Here is a 20,780-nt window from a genome sequence, read left to right on the forward strand (position 1 = left end):
ACATTCCCACTGAGTCAGAAGTTTACATACACTCAATTAGTATTCGGTAGCATTGCCTTTAAATTGTTTAACTTGGGTCAAATGTTTTGGGTAGCCTTCCAAAAGCTTCCCACAATACGTTGGGTGAATTTTGGCCCATTCCTCCTGACAGAGCTGGTGTAACTGAGTCAGGTTTGTTGGCCTCCTTGCTCGCACACGCTTTTTCAGTTCTGCCAACAAATTTTCTATGGGATTGAGGTCAGGACGTTGTGATAGCCACTCCAATACCTTTACATTGTTGTCCTTTCAAGCCATTTTGCCACAACTTTGGAAGTATACTTGGGGTCATTGTCCATTTGGAAGACCCATCTGCGACCAAGCTTTAACTTCCTGCCTGATGTCATGAGATGTTGCTTCAATATATCCACATAATTTTCCTACTTCATGATGCCATCTATTTTGTGAAGTGCACCAGTCCCTCCTGCAGCAAAGCACCCCCACAACATGATGCTGCCACCCCCGTGCTTCACGGTTGGGATGGTGTTCTTTAGTCTCCCCCTTTCCCTCCAAACATAATGATGGTCATTATGGCCAAAAAGTTATATTTTTGTTTTATCAGACCAGAGGACATTTCTCCAAAAAGTTGGATCTGTCCCCATGTGCAGTTGCAAACCGTAGTCTTACTTTATGGTGGTTTTGGAGCAGTGGCTTCTTCCTTGCTGAGCGACCTTTCAGGTTATGTCGATATAGGACTTGTTTTACTGTGGATATATATACTTTTGTACCTGTTTCCTCCAGCATCTTCACAAGGGCCTTTGCTGTTGTTCTGGAATTGATTTGCACTTTTCGCACCAAAGCACATCTCTAGGAGACAGAACACATCTCTTTCTTGAGCGGTATGATGGCTGTGTGGTCCCATGGTGTTTATACATGCGTACTATTGTTTGTACAGATGAACGTGGTACCTTCAGGCGTTTGGAAATTGCTCCCAAGGATGAACCAGACTTTTTCCCCCATGATGTCAAGCAAAGAGGCAGAGTTTGAAGGTAGGCCTTGAAATACATCCACAGGTACACCTCCAATTGACTCAAATGATGTCAATTAGCCTATCAGAAGCTTCTAAAGCTGTTTAAAGGCACAGTCAACTTAGTGTATGTAAACTTCTGACCCACTGGAATTGTGATACAGTAAATTTTAAGTGACATAATCTGTCTGTAAACAATTGTTGGACAAATTACTTATCTACTTTGTCATGCACAAAGTAGATGTCCTAACCGACTTGACAAAACTATAGTTTGTTAACAAGAAATTTGTGGAGTGGTTGAAAAACGAGTTTTAATGACTCCAATCTAAACTAACCTTACTTCAACTGTAAATTAGTACTTTGTGAATAATGGCCAGTCTTCTGTCCTAGGGCGCGAGAGGGAATCGTGGTGTGGGAGAGGAGGAGCTTGTCACGTTGTACAATGATAGGAGACAAGCGAAGGAATATGAAATCGTTTTTTTATTTATTTCACTACCCAAAATAGAGTACGTCATGAACATTACGGGCACAAAGCCCAAAACAAACACGTATTATATAACACAGGGCTGTAACCCAAACCAAAGAACGAAATGTAAACCTCTAATAAATACACAGGATGAGATCCGTAATAACAAGTGCACACTTACACGTAAGCCGAGACAACAGAGCCCAGATACTCACAAGACCAACGGACATAGAACAATAATCAACAAGGACAATGGGGAACGGAGGGCACATATATACACTTACTAATCAGGGGGAATGGGAACCACGTGTGCGTAATGAGACAAGACAGTCTGGGGTTGGTGGTAATGTTGCTTGAGCGTTTCGTGTGGGTGGACAGACACCCATGTGACATTGTTGACATTTAAACAAGGGAGGTAACAGATATGTTAGTAAAGTCCCCAAAAAGGTTTCAGTGTCATGTAAAACCACAGATGGTCATGCTGGTTTTAGAATTCTTTTTTTTAAAGAGAAAAACTGTCAGAGATGTTATGGCATTCAATTGAAATTGAACTAAATTACTCTTTTTGAACAAAGATTCTCATTATAAAGTGTGTGTGTGTGTGTATTTGCAGCAGTTTACCTATGTGTGTGTTTCATATTACAGGGTCCTCAAGGAGCGAGAGGAGATGCAGGAATTCCAGGGAAACCAGGACCTAAAGGCCTGCCGGCCCAGCCTGTGTGTATATGTCATTACTCCAACATTGTCATTACCAATACAATTATCATCATTGACTTTTGTGATTATACAATTGTTGATTTAATACGTTGTTTCTAGGGAGCCAAAGGGGAGACAGGACCTGATGGTGAGAAGGTAACCTTTTATTTACATTCCCCATCACACTGCTAAATTACCAGTCAATTTCTCACAGTTAATCAAGCACACACACACACACACACACACACACACACACACACACACACACACACACACACACACACACACACACACACACACACACACACACACACACACACACACACCACCCCAGTAAGTGAAAGTGGATGTGTATTGGTCATCTACTGTTTATGTTTGGGTCTTTCCTTTGTGACTGATAAGCTGTAATAAGCAGTCCTATCATTGCCATGGCATCTTACTGACTTATCTCATGTGCTGATTGTTCCTTCCTCAGGGTGGGGTTGGAAGAACTGGTGTGAAGGGAGAGAAAGGAGACACGGTGATCATTTGACAATGCCGAGGCTACGTCACTCTCACATCTACTTCCTGTTTCCATTGATGTAGTGGGACTGTTTTTCTTCTTACCAAACATGTTTATGTTCCTCTTTCCAAACAGGGAAGTTTTGGAGCACGTGGTGACAAAGGACAGGTTTCTACAATCCATTTTGTAAAAGTATGAGTTTTTTCACCCCAACTCATTTTATGTCATGTAAAAACCACAATACTGACACTTTATGCTGTTCCTAGATGACAGCAGATACAACAGCACATACTGTAGTGTTGAGTTCCTGTTATATCATAATATCCTAAGAGAACTGTTTTGATCAAGTAGAAGTATTGATAATTAAATTATTTAATTAGGTAGAAGTATTGAGAATTAAATTATTTGATTAGGTACAAGTAGTGAGATTGAGTTTAAATCGTGACTTTTTGTGTTCAGTGACTGAACAATGTCCCCCCTTTGTCTGTCTCTCTCCTTCCCCTCATCTCTGAATGGCAGCAAGGGGAGAGAGATACCATCGGCCCTGATGGCATTGTTGGACTAAATGGACCCCCTGGCATCCCAGGCTCCAGAGGAGAGCCAGGTCCAGGCGGTGACCTGGGCTTCAAAGGTGGCTCTGGACCTAAAGGAGTGCCAGGTGCCCCTGTGCGTATCAGGAGCCAACTCCAGTCTGCCTGGAGGAAGGGTTTCCCCCTTATTTTACATTGACACATATCTAGCAAGAACATTTACTGAATGATTGATCGATTGATTACTTGCTTGGTTGATTGATTGCCAGCTTTTTGACCTCAGGGCCCTGGGCTGACAGATGAGCAGGTATTGCAGCTGTGTAAAGAAGTGGTGACAGCCCAGATCTCCCAGTATGCAGCTTCCATCCGGGTCAAGTGTTCCCAGGGCTGCCCCATCAACAACCGCACACTTATTGGGCCGCCCGGAACCAGGGGACCAACTGGAGAATCAGGCAAACCCGTGAGTCACACAGCCCCCAAACCAACCCCTTTCTACTAAGGAAAGCCTTTATTCCAAATGATAAGTTCTGTTGACCTCTCTCTCTCTCAGGGTAAAGCGGGCAAAGCTGGAGTCAAAGGAGGCAGGGGCATCCAAGGGGACACAGGAGTGGATGGTCAGAAGGGGACAGAGGGTGAAAGAGGTATGTAAATCCAACCAATAGACATAGTTCTTCCAAACTTGATTCCAGGTAAACTAACCCTGATCACGAAGGCTAATTCAAGTGAAAATGAGTGGAGCACCCTTTTAGTGGCATAGCTTCAGAGTTGAATTAGGCATGATCTCTGTTCTACTCCACAGGAATAAAAGGTCCAAAAGGAAAAGGAGGTGAGCCTGGTAAAAGACTGCCAGGACACGATGGGCATCCTCGGATGGGGCCACAGTGTCTCCTGACCCCTCCTGTCTCAGCCTCCAGTATTTATGCTGCAGTAGTTTATGTGTCGGGGGGCTGGGGTCAGTTTGTTATATCTGGAGTACTTCTCCTGTCCTATTCGGTGTCCTTTGTGAATCTAAGTGTGCGTTCTCTAATTCTCTCTTTCTTTCTCTCTCTCGGAGGACCTGAGCCCTAGGACCATGCCCCAGGACTACCTGACATGATGACTCCTTGCTGTCCCCAGTCCACGCTGCTGTTCCAGTTTCAACTGACCTGAGCCCTAGGACCATGCCCCAGGACTACCTGACATGATGACTCATTGCTGTCCCCAGTCCACCTGGCCATGCTGCTGCTCCAGTTTCAACTTCCACCTGACTGTGCTGCTGCTCCAGTTTCAACTGTTCTGCCTTATTATTATTCGACCATGCTGGTCATTTATGAACATTTGAACATCTTGGCCATGTTCTGTTATAATCTCCACCCGGCACAGCCAGAAGAGGACTGGCCACCCCACATAGCCTGGTTCCTCTCTAGGTTTCTTCCTAGGTTTTGGCCTTTCTAGGGAGTTTTTCCTAGCCACCGTGCTTCTACACCTGCATTGCTTGCTGTTTGGGGTTTTAGGCTGGGTTTCTGTACAGCACTTTGAGATATCAGCTGATGTACGAAGGGCTATATAAATAAATTTGATTTGATTTGATCAAGGCCTCAGAGGTAGGACACTGTTTCCACTGGTGTGAAACTCTCAGGTCTACCTCAAAATTGCTTGTCTTAGAATTGTTGGAAAGTATCTGTAAATCACTTCCAGATTCGCTTGACATTGCTCCATTCCCAGACCAAACCTCAATGTGTACAGCATTGATCTTTTTGAATTTCATTCCTAATTCAATTGCTGTATCGACTAGTATTGAAATGCAATTGATCCGAGCACTGTTCCACGGCGCTCACCAGTGTTGGAACTGTTTGGTGAAACATGCTGGACTCTGCACAGAGAGATGAAACCAACCTTGACTGCATTCCATCTGAGCAAGGCTCTCAATGAACTCTGTTTAGGCATAATTTATAACTTTTTTTTTGCTAGGCAAAAACAATACATTCTGATTTTTTTATGCAGAAACAAGAAAATAGTCTTCCTCCAAGCAAAACTATAAGGGGCTTGAGAAACTGGCAGGAGTCTCTGGCTACAAGTCAGGTTTTGTTTTTGATACAAAAGCGTCACAATGTTTGGAGACAATTCTTTTTAATGCATCACCACATCACAGGACAGATTAGAAAATGAGCAGAGCATGAAAATGGGTGATTATCTCTCATCAAAAGCATGCTAAACATTATGGTATACAACTCTGCTACGAAAGTACACATGAATGAACACAAGAAAATAAACCTTGTTAAAATGTTTAACGCTGCTCGTGTTCAAAAGGGCTCCTCTTCGTGTGTAAAATGATGCTTGTCAGTTCATAGAAAAGTGTTTGGTTTTATGGACTGGAGGTAAGAAGAATTATTATTACCAAGTGTTTACACTATTGTACAGTACATCTCTGGTGAAATCAATCGAGTCACTCGTCTCTAAGCTTATTCTCTGATCTAGGGGTGAGTAGGTGTAGCTATATTTGTACCAATACAAAATGGTCCAAGGTAAAGTATTATTCTTTTTTAAAAGGACACTACTTTCAAATATATATTCTTAAAATCTTGCAAAATATATTCCTTAATTTGATGGGACATAAAAACACATACAATTTGACATTGGTCCCAAGGCATAGTGAAGTACTGCCATTTTGTGACGACAAATGGACCATGGGAGAGATGATTGGCTTGTAACGGACAAGTTCACAGCTTGGTTTTCTAGCTAATTGTACATTCATACTCCGTCATTTGTGCTTTTTAGAATGAATAGGTAATAAATAGCTTCATAAATATATTTCATAAACAACACTGTCTACATGGCACAGCATGATGAGGCAGTGCAGATTACACTGTAGGTGGTCAGCAGCAACAAACATTTTCTGTTGAATTTTGTGTTCTGTCAACAAACAAAAAAACACTATGGCTTTCTTTCTTCCTTTCTTAGGTGAAATTACATGATGTAAACGTCACCCATCCTACAGGTACACTTGGTTTAGTTAGCAGAGTACTAAGACAAAAAGGTAGAAAAGTGCGTAGAAGGTAGCAATGAGACTAAAACATGCAATTAGAGTCTGGACATGGCGGAAGAAGTCATATTCTTCCTTTAAAAAGCAAGGTCCTGAGTAGATAGATGTCTAGAATACTATTTACTTAACTTTGATGTTAGATGGTGTAGTGTGTCCCACCAACTACAAATGCCCAACTTTTCTTCATTGGCAGGATAAAGGATATCATCTGGGTTCTTTGTTGGTTCTAGATTGTTGGTCCCCAATGCGAGAGCCCCCTCAGACCACATCTACAGTACAAATTGTATGATCATAGGGACCCTAAGGATCAGGAATGTCCAAAGTCCTAAAATATAAACAGAAGACGGTTAAGTAATAAGTTATTTTGTTTATTTAAAAATCTCTCATTGTAGTTAGAACATCAGGCATTTTCCTGTAACAGCAAAACTTGTTTTTGATAGTAATAGAGCTCTGATATATGTTATAATAAGTTAATGATTCTAAGCTTCAAAAGAAGTACATCGTCCTCCCACATGATATTGTCCACTTTATATTCCGCTGTGTTTTGTATTGTTGTTAAGTAGTTCCAAACAGAGTCTGGTCTCGAGACCACATACAGATGTAGGATCTTAATTTGAGCCAGTTTGCAACAGCAGTAAAATAATCCTGCAGCAACAGGAAATGTTAATTATGTGGATTATAATTAATGGACATTTTTTGTAAGGGTTGATAAATTCTTCATTAGGGCAATCAAATCTGGAAATAACTAACTTTAGAATACTTTTTAAACCTTGAATACACAAGTTTGCATGTCCTGCTGTGCAGGTACATGCTCAGCAACAAAGGAGTGATCAAATTAAGATCCTACATCTGTATTGAGAGTCTCGGTCTTGTCTCGGTGTCACATAAATTTTTACTTCGTCTTGATTCTGTCTCGGACAGTGAGGACTCATCATTTCTTGCTGAGACCAACCGAGACAGCAGAGTGAAAATGTATTGATAAATAATTATCAGCTCCCATTCGCCAGGCCAAATAACCACACTCCTTTCATGACACATTAATATCTTATTGCCTATTGAAACCTGGGCTTTCTACTTTACTCATACCACTAATGTCCTTTACATTCATAGAAATGTATCCTCAAATATTGTCGCGCTTGTCAGAAATTATTCGCTGGTAGGGAAGAGTATGGGACATTGTTTGAAAGTTGCATGATCACTATTAGTAAGGGGAAACTGAGGGAAGTTGTAACATATTTTGTCTTTTCATCTATTATAGACCTGTTTGGTTTGTGATCATTTGTAAAGTGGCTCTATTTGCCGTCAGCCCACATTTTTTCACCATTCTGAATGCCTAAAGAATACATATCAACACAGAAATACTGGACATTTTGAGCTTTTATTATGGTGGAGATTTGACACAATTAATGGTCTTGAATTGGACTCGCATTTTTCTGGTCTTGGTATCGGACCCCTAACCCCCCTCCTGGTCTTGATCTTGACTCAGATTCGATTTGTCTTGGTTTTGAATTGGTCTCGGTTTTGGTGGAATCAAACACAACACTGGTGTGGAATGGCTCAGTTACTATTGCATCGTGTCCACCTGGCCGTGCTGCTGCTCCAGTTTAAACTGTTCTGCCTGCGGCTATGGAATCCTGACCTGTTCACCGGACGTGCTACCTGTCCCAGACCTGCTGTTTTCAACTCTCTAGAGACAGCAGGAGTGGTAGAGATACTCTTAATGATCGGCTATGAAAAGCCAACTGACATTTACTCCCGAGGTGTTGACTTGCTGCACCCTCGACAACTACTGTGATTATTATTATTTTACCATGCTGGTCATTTATGAACATTTGACCATCTTGTCCATGTTCTGTTATAATCTCCACACGGCACACCTGGCCACCCCTCATAGCCTGGCTCCTCTCTAGATTTCTTCCTAGGTTTTGGCCTTTCTCTGGAGTTTTTCCTAGCCACTGTATTCTACACCTGCATTGCTTGCTGTTTTGGGTTTTAGGCTGGGTTTCTGTACAGCACTTTGAGATATCAGCTGATGTACGAAGGGCTATATAAATAAATTTGATTTGTCAATGCAATTATGACGTCATTTCACTGCCAAGGCAAAGCCTAGGCCTATAAAAGTGCAGGTCCAGCCACTCACTGGGTATAACAATAAGAGACAACTAAAGGGACACCCAAGAGAAGATGACAGTGATGAGGTGGTAAGTCGTAAGGTGCGTACTGCGCGCCAGGCTGCCACCACGGCCGTGTCCAAACAGAGTCTCACGCCTACGGACTGGACATTCCAAATTACCATGGCAATTATGCATCATAATACTAGTATTAATGCAACCAGCAATCTGCGGTATCCAAGGTACAGTATCCTATCAACTGCGCCGGAGCACTTATAGTCTATGGAAGGCCTGTGTGGAAAATCTTCAACAGCATATCTCATGACCCGTAGTCCTGTTTTTCCCAACTCTTAAACTAAGGCTCAAATCCTTTGAAATAATGGAGATCAAATAAAGCAAGGTACATCATTACGCATCACAAAATTAATTTTCTATTGTAGGCTACTGTTTAAACAGATATGGATAACATGGTTTAAGCCTGACGAAACGTGTGCCAGGGAATATCGCACATCTCGCTGACTTCTGTAACGGTCCAGAAAGCAAGTGCCTACAAAAACAGTAGCCTCCAACAAGTTGCTCCGGAGTTGAGAAGGTTGATAGGCTATTTGTTTTGCAGGAGGGGGGAATTGCATTAAATCAATATACTAATTTGCAATGATTTACCGCCCTTAAGTGCAGGGTCCCGCAAGTATGTATTTTTTGATAACAGTGCCACTTATTTGTGCAATCAAAATGTAATCCATTATATAAAATTTAAAAAACATACTTTACCATAATGTGCAATATGTTTGTTTGCAGTGTTAGTGGTTGTCATAGAGACAGCTGGTCTGCTTATCACTGATGGAGCAAAAAGAGTGACATGAGCAATATGATGACAACAATGCTTGATATGAACATCAAATGGTATGTTGTGTTATACACCAATAACATCAGGAGCAACCACACCTGAGAAGTGCAGCCTGGTCTCTTCATATACCCCATCCTGTGAAAGAGAAAGGTGGAAATATTTAGAAATGTTTACTAGGTTGGCATTTGGTAGGCAGTAACAGAGGAGAGGAAGGTGAATTGTATGAGTTGACCTACCTTGGTGGTGCAACCAGTAGTTAATATGACATCGGCACAGTCACTGAGGAGGACTTTGCCAGAGAACACGTCCTTACATGGAAAACTGCATTCACCTTTGCCATTTTTGTAGTAGGCAATGGGCTGTAGCGAAGAAAATTATATTTCACGTCATGTCTCAATTGAAATGGCCCCTGCCCCTCTGCATACTGTTGATGATACTATCAATGGTGAGATGTGAAAAATCCAATTAAAATAGTGCTAATAAAAATGTCTGACTTCACATTGTATCTACTTGTCATAACCACATTTACAGTACCAGTCAAAAGTTTGGACACACCTACTCATTCAAGGGTTTTTATTTCTACTATTTTCTACATTGTAGAATAATAGTGAAGACATTAAAACTATGAAATAACACATATGGAATCATGTAGTAACCAAAACAAAAAGTGTAAAAAACTTTATATTAAACACTTTATATTTGAGATTCTTCAAAGTGCCACCCTTTGCCTCGACAGCTTTACACAGTCGTGGCACTCTCAACAAGCTTCACGAGGTAGTCACCTGGAATGCATTTCAATTACCAGGTGTGGCTGGTTAAAAGTTAATTTGTGGAATTTCTTTCCTTCTTAATGCATTTAAGCCAATCAGCTGTGTTGTGACAAGGTAGGGGTGGTATACAGAAGATCGCCCTATTTGGTAAAATACCAAGTCCATATTATAGCAATCACAGCTTAAATAAGCAAAGAGAAACAACAGTTCATCATTACTTTAAGACATGCTGGTCAGTCAATACGGAAAATTTCAAGTTTCTTCATGTGCAGTCGCAAAAACCATTACTTATTTATCAAATAACTAATTAACTAGGAAGTCGGGGCACCAAGGGGGGGGAGGGGGAATCTCTCTCTCAGACTAGTAATTAATATCAAAAGACTTGTTCTTATTCTGTCGGTATCGATAGTCTTAAGAGTTACCCACGTGGGATGGTTAAAAGATTCAGCAGTCTGGTCTCAAACTTTGGCCCTCTCGTTATTGAGGTAAGCTGGTCTGCAACCTTTGTCCTCTCGTAATTGAGAGAAACATGGTCTGTTGAGAAATGCTCAAGGTGGGGGTTTTATTCAGAAGAGCATAAAAAGGCTGTCTCATGACACCAGGTCCTAACTGTGTTCATGGGGGCATGCCAGCGACTTAAGTGAAACTTTACACAGAAATACAATTCTCTCACATTACATCATTACATAGCATCCCATTATTTCACAAATAGTTCAATCTTTCCTGATTCATCCTGTACAACAATTAGATGTAAGCCTCATAGCTGAGGCTATTGTATAGACAGCGTTATGGTAATGTGGCTGTATTGTCTCCCATGAGTTTCACAAAATTGTACCAAACAGGCCAGTTCGTAGCTGGATTCTTCACTGATCTTTTATACCTTCTCCAGAACATAAATGTTGTTCGGACCTCAAGTTCTGTGATGTGGAAGAAATTCCTTTGTTCTCTCTATGAAACTTCACTCTCTCTATATACTGTGGCCATGAGGAGATAATCTCCTCCAGGAATTTACGACCTCTCTGACCACAGCAGCCTGGGTGTAGGAGACAGAGGGTAGGGGGATGGTGGATAGAAAAGGGCTGGTGCAGAGGGAGGGGGGTAGTGCTCGCTGTACCCAAAGAGGGCAACGTCATGACAGCTATGATGAAACTGGCTCTCATGAGGACTGCCACAGGAAAGGAAGACCCAGAGTTACCTCTGCTGCAGAGGATAAGTTCATTAGAGTTAACTGCACCTCAGATTGCAGCCCAAATAAATGCTTCAGAGTTCAAGTCACAGACATCTCAACATCAACTGTTCAGAGGAGACTGCATGAATCAGGCCTTCATGGGTGAATTGCTGCAAAGAAACCACTACTAAAGGACACCAATAAGAAGAAGAGACTTGCTTGGGCCAAGAAACACGAGCAATGGACATTAGACCGGTGGAAACTTGTCCTTTGGTCTGAGGAGTCCAAATTTGTTATTTTTGGTTCCAACCGCCGTGTCCTTGTGAGATGCAGAGTAGGTGAACGGATTATCTCTGCAGGTGTGGTTCCCACAGTGAAGCATGGGGGAGGTGGTGTGATGGTGCTTTGCTGCTGACCGTGATTTATTTAGAATTCATGGCACACTTAAGCAGCATGGCTACCACAGCATCCTGCAGTGATACACCATCACATCTGGTTTGCACTTAGTGGGACTATCATTTGTTTTTCAACAGGACAATGACCCAACACACCTTCAGGCTGTGTAAGGGTTATTTGACCAAGGAGGAGAGTGGTGGAGTGCTGAATCAGATGATCTGGCCTCCACGATCACCTGACCTCAACCTAATTGAGAATGCTTTGAATGAGTTGGACCCCAGAGTGAAGGAAAAGCAGCCAACAAGTGCTCAGCATATGTGGGAAGTCCTTCAATACTGTTGGAAAAGCATTCCAGGTGAAGCTGGTTGAGAGAATGCCAAGAGTGGGCAAAGCTGTCAAGGAAAAGGGTGGCTAATTGAAGAATCTAAAATGTATTTTGATTTGTTTAAAACTTTTTTTACTACATGATTGCATTTGTGTTATTACATAGCTTTTATGTCTTTACTATTATTCGACAATGTAGAAAATAGTCAAAATAAAACCCTTGTGAGTAGGTGTCCAAACTTTTGACTGGTGCTGTATAATAGATTACCTTTTTGACAATGGTCCAGCTCTGATCACATTGGGGATCCACTGCTCCAAATGATGCTTCAAGTGTGTTTGTACCCTCTTGACATGTGTAGGCAATTTTCTTCTCCACTACAGGGGCTGTGAACACGGCAACTGAAAAGTGAATAAATAAAGACATGAGTGAGATTGGGAATCCACTTTACGCCAAGAAAGGATGTCAACCTAGATCCACTGTATTATGCAGCATACTAGGCAAAGTGTCAGTTTAAATGGTCCAGTGCAGTGAAAAACATGATTCACCTGTGTTTTATATGTATTTCCATACTATGAGGTTGGAATAATACTGTGAAATTGTGAAAATTATGATAATACCCTTTTAATGTTTGAAAATACGGACTGAAATTGGTGAGATGGCATTTTGGCCTGGCTGGTGACATCTAGGCAGTAAATTAATGACTAGACCATTAAGAAAGAGAGTTCCAAACCTCTCTGCCAATAACAGCTAGTTTTCCACTCCCCACTCAGACCACTCCCAGAAATTGCTCTTTGCTAAGAAGCTATTTTTGTTTATTTTTGGCCCTTTTAAATGGAAAATAAATCACAGTACCCAGAAATGTTACCTAGAAATGATATTGAGTTAAAAACAGCTGTATTGGACATTCAGAGATGTCATCACACAATAGTGACCCTTTCCTGAGACCTTAAAACATGGCTTAGCTTGGGGGAGCAAACACATAAGTTTAGAGGGCTAACTTGTCATGTGAAAACAACCTAGGCTCAAATACCAGTTGCATATCAGCACACGGGTACACACGGCAAAGTGACGTTTTTCCAATGAAATTCACGCAAGTGGGGAAAAGTGGGGTATGGAAGCAATCTTTCCCCATTTAAAGCTGCCATGCCTGATTTCAAGCAATATAACTGGATAATAGCTCCCATCCAAATGTCGTGTATTATACATACTCCTTGGCCAGTTAATTAGGTACACCACCCGGTTCGCTTCTACAGACAGTGTGTCACGTGGCCGTGGCTTGCTGTATAAAGCAGGCAGACAGGCATTCAGTTACTGTTTGATTGAATGTTAAAATGGGCAAAACAATTGACCTAAGCGCTGAGGAGTTAAAAAATAAATAATGCATAATTGTTTTGTTTTTGCTCAATCTGATTTGGTGGGCCTGGCAGGGCCTGGCTCCTCAGTGGGTGGGCCTGTGTCCACCCAGGCCCACCCACGCCTGTACTGGTGTGGGGAATGATTTCCTGGCACACATTAGGTTCCTTGATACCAATTGAGAAACAATTGAACACCATGCCCTGAATAATTCAGGCTGTTCTGGAGGCAAAGAGGGGTCTGATCCAGTTCTAGATGGGTGTACTAATAAGCTGGTCACTGAGTGTACACAGTATTCATGTCATTGTCATCAGTCAACTCTACTACACTCAAATGTTACTTCCACCATTGAATTCTAGCAATGGCTAACTATCCTACCAGTCTGTCTTAAAGGTCAACTGCCCCTTAAAACCAACTTCTGTGGTTTTAAACAGCCTATGTGGCATTGATAGGACTCAGAAACATTAATTTGTGTCAAAGTTGAAAGTTGACAGAATTTGTGTCATTTAGTCTCGTCCAACAAAAGTTTTGTAAGTGAGTTTGTCACCACTTACTCAAGGGTTGGGTATAGATTATGGTCATGCCCACTTGCCCAGTGCACACGAGAGAAGCAGCTGTACTGATTGCACTCCATTAGCTGTGCACACTATCCAATCATAGCAGCCAGAACCTCCAGACAGTGAGGCAGACCTGCCCATTACACAGCACCTCAGACTTGTTTACATAAGACAACACATGGCCAATGTTATGCTGAAATAACTCTTTGCCCTAAGCCCTTTATGGAGTGGCGCTTGCTGATGTGTTTGATAGTATCAATCACTTGAGTCTGCCACTTTATTGGGCAAAGTTAGAATTGACACGTTCAGAGCGCACTTGTATCCCAAGTGCAACTTGTCAATATTCCAAAACCCATTTGCGAGCATCTTGTGTCCCCCCGAGACCTGTTTTGTAACATGATTTCCTATGAAACACTGCCAGACAGATAACAGTGAGAAATGTGTAAATAAAACAGCACCGAAGCACATACGTCACCACTAGCTAGTGACTTGATAAGCTTAATGTGTGCCTGCTAGCTACTACTTGCTAGCTTAATTGACAAACACAGAGTTGTAACTTAGCTAGCAAGTGATTTTGGGCACTGATAAGTGTGTAGCTTATGCTTTATTGATGATAGTTTGACAGTTTGCAGATTATGAAATTGTATACATTTTATTGTTCTCAAAATCAGTCCTGAGCATCAGTCCTGCATGCAGCCAGACTTTCCCTACCCAATAGACTGTATGCGCAGACTAGTTTTTCATGCAACATTTTTTACTTGAAAAATACTGCAAAAAACAGCTTAGCTAGATTCAAAATTGTGTGACTAAGACCTCTGCAAAAGCATCTAAATTAATTACAGATTTCTTGATTTATCTTAGATTAATTCTGACCGTTTTAAGGAAGTGACTATTTTGAGGAAGTCGCTGTGTTGATGCTACGGCGCCTTCGGAAGGACAAACAGTACCTACCAGGGTATACCCACATCAAACCACACCTCAAAGACTACTCTTGTATGGCTTTAGTCATGGCAGCTAGCATTTCATAATGAGCCATCTTTAAAATGAGGCCAATTCAGGTAGTACAGTCGCCATTTAATGAGTCTTGGAATGCTAATTGCATACCCTGCACATGAACATTTTAGTTTTTTTGAAGGGTTATGCAGTTGGTTGATAACGATATCACCAACATATGTTGTATTGGACATTTCAAACAACATTCATAGTTAATGAGAAAATAGTCATGGTGTTTAATTTAAAGATGCAATATGCAGAAATCGCTCCACCATTTCCTGGTTGCTAAAATTCTAATAGTTCACCTAATTTTTGTTAATGTGACAAAACAAGCAGCCATTGTGTAGAAAATATTTTTAACATCTAAACCGCTGTGAAATATCAAATCACGTTTCATTTGTCACATCTGCTGAATACAACTGCTGTAACCCCAAGGTAGACCTTACAGTGAAATGCTTACAAGCCCTTAAGCAACAATGCAGAGTAAAAAAATAAATAAAGGAAGAAAATGTTCTAAATCAAATAAAGGAAAACTAGTCTGTACCCCAGTAGGGGAATGGCCACTGTGAAATGCCATTCCGGAACCATACTCCAAATTTCAATAACTAGGCCTATCTCCATTTAACGTTGCCATTTTTTTAAAACGCATCACACGGAGAGGAAGTGGTTAATAGTTTATAACCCTATGTAAATGTTTTTGCTTAAACTGATATTTGTATAATTTGTATCAGTGAATATCTCTAAATGTAACCAAACATATCCAAAATGGGGACATGACACCCACTTTGCACTGCTTGACAAGACACATACCAACCATGTCTGTTGACATCTTGTAATTAAACAAATTTGAAATAAGACATTTTTTTGTACTTCCAAAAAAGGTCTAAATAAAAAGTTCGATGCAACCGAAAAAAATTCCTCTTCGGCACCTCATGTATTTTTCGGATGTTTATACCTTGTTATGGAGGTGCCGAATGGGCATTTTTTCTGTTGCTTGTGTTTTTGGATGTTTACATACCGGCCGTGTCTGCAGCCTTCTGTAGGCCTAAATGACAATAGTTGCTAATCGAAACTCCATATTTCGTGAGTAACGATTGTATTTTTACATTATTAAACTTGAAAGGCTGGTGAATGCCAAGTTGAATGGCTGCGGAATCAGGGGATTCCTGGCTCTGGCTTGGGGATTCCCTATAATATTTTATGATGCTCAATCAACCAGGGGAGTTTAGGGGATTTTCAGGCAATGGCCAACCGTGAATTTATCTTTCAGTTTGCAAAAATAAGTTATATCTTTATATGTAGGCTTTGTGTATTTTTTCTAATCAAATTTTAACGCCTTCTCTTCTACACTACAGATAAACCCGCTTAACGCCAGCAGGCAGACACATAATAAAAGCGTTACACAGGGAAGCTGGCCCATGCTGACTCAAATGCTTCCCACAGTTGTCAAAATGTCTGGATGTCCTTTGAGTGTGAAATTGTTGAGCGTGAAAAACTCAGCAGCGTTGCCGTTCTTGACAAAAACCGGTGCACCTTGCACCTACTACCATACGCCGTTCAGAGGCACTTAGTCTTGGCCATTAACCCTCTAAAAAGGCACACATACACAATTCAAGCCTCAATTGTCTCAAGGCTTAAAAAACGTATTTGAACAGTCACCTCCCCTTCATCTACACTGATTGAAGAGGATTTAACAAGTGGAATCATAGCTTTCTGGTCTGTCTGTCATGGAAAGAGCAGGTGTTCATAATGTTTGTTACACTCGGTGTACATTTTACGTTTGCTTAAATTGAACAATGTATGAGAATCATAGCCTACCCAAACACATCAGGAGAGTGCCGCGACGTATCAGCATGATGGTCAATATAACCAATTGCAGTCGAGCCTGTGAAGAGAGTACACGCGCAACTGAGAGGCTCGCCGCTTATTCCAAATGATATGCACACACGTACTGTGACCTAGCACCTTCAATTTAGCGAAATGTCGGGGATCCGTTGAGTACGAAAGAACGGCATGATTATGGTGAACCAGAGGGAGATTGTATGGTGCTACGAGTTTTGCGATTTCAAACGGTCACATCCAGGCCACACCCACTAAACGAACGGAACTCAAGGCGGCACTCGGTATGGGAAATCCCCAGCCTTATAGTTTCACTTTCATTTGGCTTTATATAAACTGCCACTCTTCTGTTCTCGATCATCATCTTCATTGCTGTAGTTCTACAAATATGTTTTTTCAACTCGTCTGGATTCTAGGTATGTTGTCATTTATTTTTTTTAAACGAGTTTGATATTAGTCCAGCTGGGCAGGCTCACTTGAAATTATTATTTATTTTGTGTTTTTCTATAGCTGCCTCCGTCCAATGTGAGCTCACACAGGATAGGCCTACCCATGAAGTGAAGTCAGTTTGTGGAGAGGATTCAATTCTGAAATGTAAAGCAATATGTAAGCCTGGGGTCCAATACCGGGCGGTGAGGTGGTACAAGGTAAGCTTTCAATTATTGTGATAGCACAAACTGTGTTATGAACCATCTGACCAAATTCTGTACAAGTGTAATATATGCCAAAAACATACAGCACTGGTCCCAGACCAGCTGTTAAGGGCATATAGTAACCTCAAACCCTCTTCTCCCAGCTGGGTGAGGAGCCCTCTAATAAAGAGTCCGGTCTATTGATAAAGAGGCTATCATCACCTAAAAGCACCACCCAATGGTACGCCGGTCTGGAGCGTGAAGTGGAACCTTTGGCTGATGATTCTTTTGATATCTTCCTGCGCAATGTAACGGCTGTTGATAGCGGGAGGTACAAGTGTCTCCTGGCAGCACCTGTAGGAGAGCAGAACCAGGAGGGGCAGGTTCACCTCAGAGTGACAGGTGAGTGTGTTCTATTCTCATTGTGTGCTTGTTTTGGGATGTAGACCTACTGTATAATGTATGTGAATGTTTTAAATTGGACAGAGAGAGAGTTAATCTTTTAAAACATTTCCAGTGATGCTCAAGGATTTGTGGATACTTGTTTTGCAGGTTGCCTTGAGTCCACAGACCAATCAGAAGAAAGGGATACCATTCTAGTTCTTTCCATTGTGGGGATTGTGGCGGCATTGCTGATATTCACCATCAGCTATGTGAGTTACAACACTGCCAGCTGTTCCTCTGACTTATTTGTTTTTTAAACAGATTAAAGAAACAAACATTTTATGGTGATGGTTTCCATGTATTTAATTTTCCTTATTTACTTAATAATCCTCATCTTTACCATAGGTCATCCTAAGGAATATGTTATTGCAAAGGAGTAAGAAGTATCCACAAGAACCACTTCTAGATGCACCCCTTGAGAAGAAAGATTTCATGTTGATTTACACTCTGGGGCCAAACTGGTCGAGACAGGGTTCCATAAAACATGTCTGTGTGTGAGAGCCTGTTCTGCTAGTTTGGGCTCATTGTATACTTGAACATAAAGAGGAAATGCAGAGAAAGACTAGGGCACGTTTGAAGCTGAGCAACGAGCCTAAGAGTTATGTCTACTTTCCAGGAGAATAATTCATCTTTAGAGCAGATGGAGGCAGACAACCCTCTGGCCGGTCTTGTAGAACTAAGATGTTTAGGCTTTTTAAAGAAATTAAGCAGAAACAGTAACCTACACCCTTTCACTCAGGCAGCCAAACAGCAGTACAGCCAGGCTAGAGCAGCAGTTCTCCAGCAACGAGTGCCTGTCTGCAGAATCCACGTGTCTGTGATGCGCAAAGAGCAGGGCCTTGTGAGGGGACCCCATGATCTAAGTCCCAAGATCTAACCCCATCAAGGAACTTCAGGAAAGGGAGAAGGAATAATTCATGATAAGGGGTCATTCTGCAGGGTCGCTCCATGGCAATGTTGGGGTTAATTCCATTTGCATTTCAGTCAATTGAAGTTGACATTGATGTTGAACTGGAAAATTACCAATGTGTACTACATGGCATTTCATGCCTAATTAAATTCCTGTATTGACTGGTAATGAAATGGAATTGATCTGAGCACTGTTTTATGGGGCTCCCGTGTTAGAAGGATTTGGTGGGACACGCTGGACTCTGCACAGAGAGATGAAACCAACCAATACGGCATTCCATATGAGCCAAGCAAATCTCTCAATGAACTCTAATGTTCAGGCATTATTGACAAGTTTTTGTTATTTTGTGAGGCCAAAACAGTATTTTATTAATCTTGTATGCAGAACCCAAAAATATTATTTTCCTCCAAGCATTATGAAAGTGGGCTTTGGTGAATATTTGTTTTTTGAACATGATCAGCAATTGTGTGGATACATTGAAAATAATGAAGTCGTAAATCATTTTGTAACGTACTGTTTCTGATGTACATGTGCTACGGTTCTTAGATAAATGTTCTTTAACTTTTTCTTAAGACGAGTCCTCACTTTTTTAGTCACCACAGTAGTGATGTTTCTCTTAGATAAGTTGATTGTTACTCAGAATAGTTAATGTTATTAAGATAAATTATTTACCCTACCATTTTACAGAGGCTTACAAACTAGATACATAACTATTTTTCTGCTTAGTATACTGTTTGAGGTGCTAAATGTCTGGCAAATAAATCTCTACCTATTTCACACAACACATTCTGTAATATTTTACACTAGTTTTTGATTTATTTTATTTCACCTTTATTTAACCAGGTAGGCTAGTTGAGAACAAGTTCTCATTTGCAATTGCGACCTGGCCAAGATAAAGCAAAGCAGTTCGACACAACAACACAAAGTTACACATGGTACATATACTGTACCTTGATATTAGTAACTTCCATCATCTGTCAATGTTGTAATGTGCACATTTTAAAAGGGATGATAACAATTATCCTCAAGGGTTAACACAAAGTGTTTTTTTGGATAGCTGTTATTGTTAAATACATACATATCACTAATCTTTTGAGTGACAACAATTCTGTGAAGTCTCTGTCATTGTGATCGACAATCACATTACCCCAAACACGTTACAAAGTAATAACATCACACAGCATCAAATGGAAGCCAGGTTACATTCGATCTAAACCAGTGGTGGAAAAAGTACCCAATTGTCATACTTGAGTAAAAGTATAGATACCATAATAGAAAATGATAAAATAATGTATATGTTGAAAGATATTGATAAAATAATTCCACTCTGAAACCTTCTAACTGTATGAAATTGATTAGAATCATAAAATTATAATATGATGATATGCGTAGTTTTAGTCAGAATTAGGTTAAACAATGTATCTGTATAGTGGAAAAACACAGGCTGTCGGAGCAAGGCGTAGTTTAGGGTTTGAACTTGTATGTGTGTGCCGAAGGGAAAAAAAATGAGAACAGTTAAACTGTGTTTGGACCGACCTGGCTAGGCCTCTGAGGGACCTATGATAGCATAGGGAGTACTTCTCAAGGTTTCCCTAATCTCGGGGGAATGGAACTGTTGGCTGGGCAGTGATACACAGTGGTGAGAACTATAGAGAAGGATAAAACTCACCTACTGTTTGTGTGGAAGTATGTGCGTAGGATACCTACAGTTTGTGTGGAAGTATGTGCCCAATAATAAAATGGATGTCTTTGTATAATGGACTTTAGAATGTTCTCTGAATAAACTGTACTATCTTTTTGCCAAAGCTGAGTCTTTGACTAATTATTATTAAACCCGTGGTTTTTACAGATCTCAGGGATTGGCCAGAGCTATTGATTATCAGTTATTATCATTTGGATTGAAAATTCTCCTGACAGAAAATTACTCAAGTAGAAGTGAAAGTCACCCAGTAAAATACTACTTTAGAAAAATTCTAAAAGTATTTGGTTTTAAATATACTTAAGTATCAAAAGTAAATGTAATTGCTAAAATATACTTATGTATCAAAAGTAGAAGTATAAATCATTTCAAATTCCTTATATTGAGCAAAGCAGACGGTACCATTTTCTTGTTTTTAAAATTCACGGATAGCCAGAGGCACACTCCAACACTCAGACATTATTTACAAAAGATACATTTGTGTTTAGTGAGTTTGCCAGACCATAGGTACTAGGGA

The 20,780-nt window shown here is 40.8% G+C and overlaps 1 protein-coding gene across 1 annotated transcript; it reads left to right on the forward strand.

The window, feature by feature from the left end:
* Nucleotides 1–16,860: 16,860 nt before the first annotated feature.
* Nucleotides 16,861–19,136, forward strand: LOC112222891 (CD83 antigen). Its single transcript, XM_024385747.2, has 5 exons — nt 16,861–16,994; nt 17,089–17,225; nt 17,375–17,612; nt 17,763–17,863; nt 18,000–19,136. The coding sequence occupies exons 1-5, from the start codon at nt 16,865–16,867 to the stop codon at nt 18,150–18,152; spliced, it is 759 nt and encodes a 252-aa protein (XP_024241515.1). The 5' UTR covers nt 16,861–16,864; the 3' UTR covers nt 18,153–19,136.
* Nucleotides 19,137–20,780: the final 1,644 nt, after the last annotated feature.

This window comes from Oncorhynchus tshawytscha, linkage group LG23 (genome assembly GCF_018296145.1).
Source record: "Oncorhynchus tshawytscha isolate Ot180627B linkage group LG23, Otsh_v2.0, whole genome shotgun sequence".
Taxonomy (NCBI): Eukaryota; Metazoa; Chordata; class Actinopteri; order Salmoniformes; family Salmonidae; genus Oncorhynchus; species Oncorhynchus tshawytscha.

Excerpts from the sequence above, each read along its gene's own strand:
- LOC112222891 (XM_024385747.2), top strand. The coding sequence starts at position 16,865 with ATGGGAAATCCCCAGCCTTATAGTTTCACTTTCATTTGGCTTTATATA. Across the intron at positions 17,226-17,374 it reads GGGCGGTGAGGTGGTACAAG|CTGGGTGAGGAGCCCTCTAA; the intron begins GTAAGCTTTCAA and ends CTCTTCTCCCAG. Across the intron at positions 17,613-17,762 it reads GGTTCACCTCAGAGTGACAG|GTTGCCTTGAGTCCACAGAC; the intron begins GTGAGTGTGTTC and ends CTTGTTTTGCAG.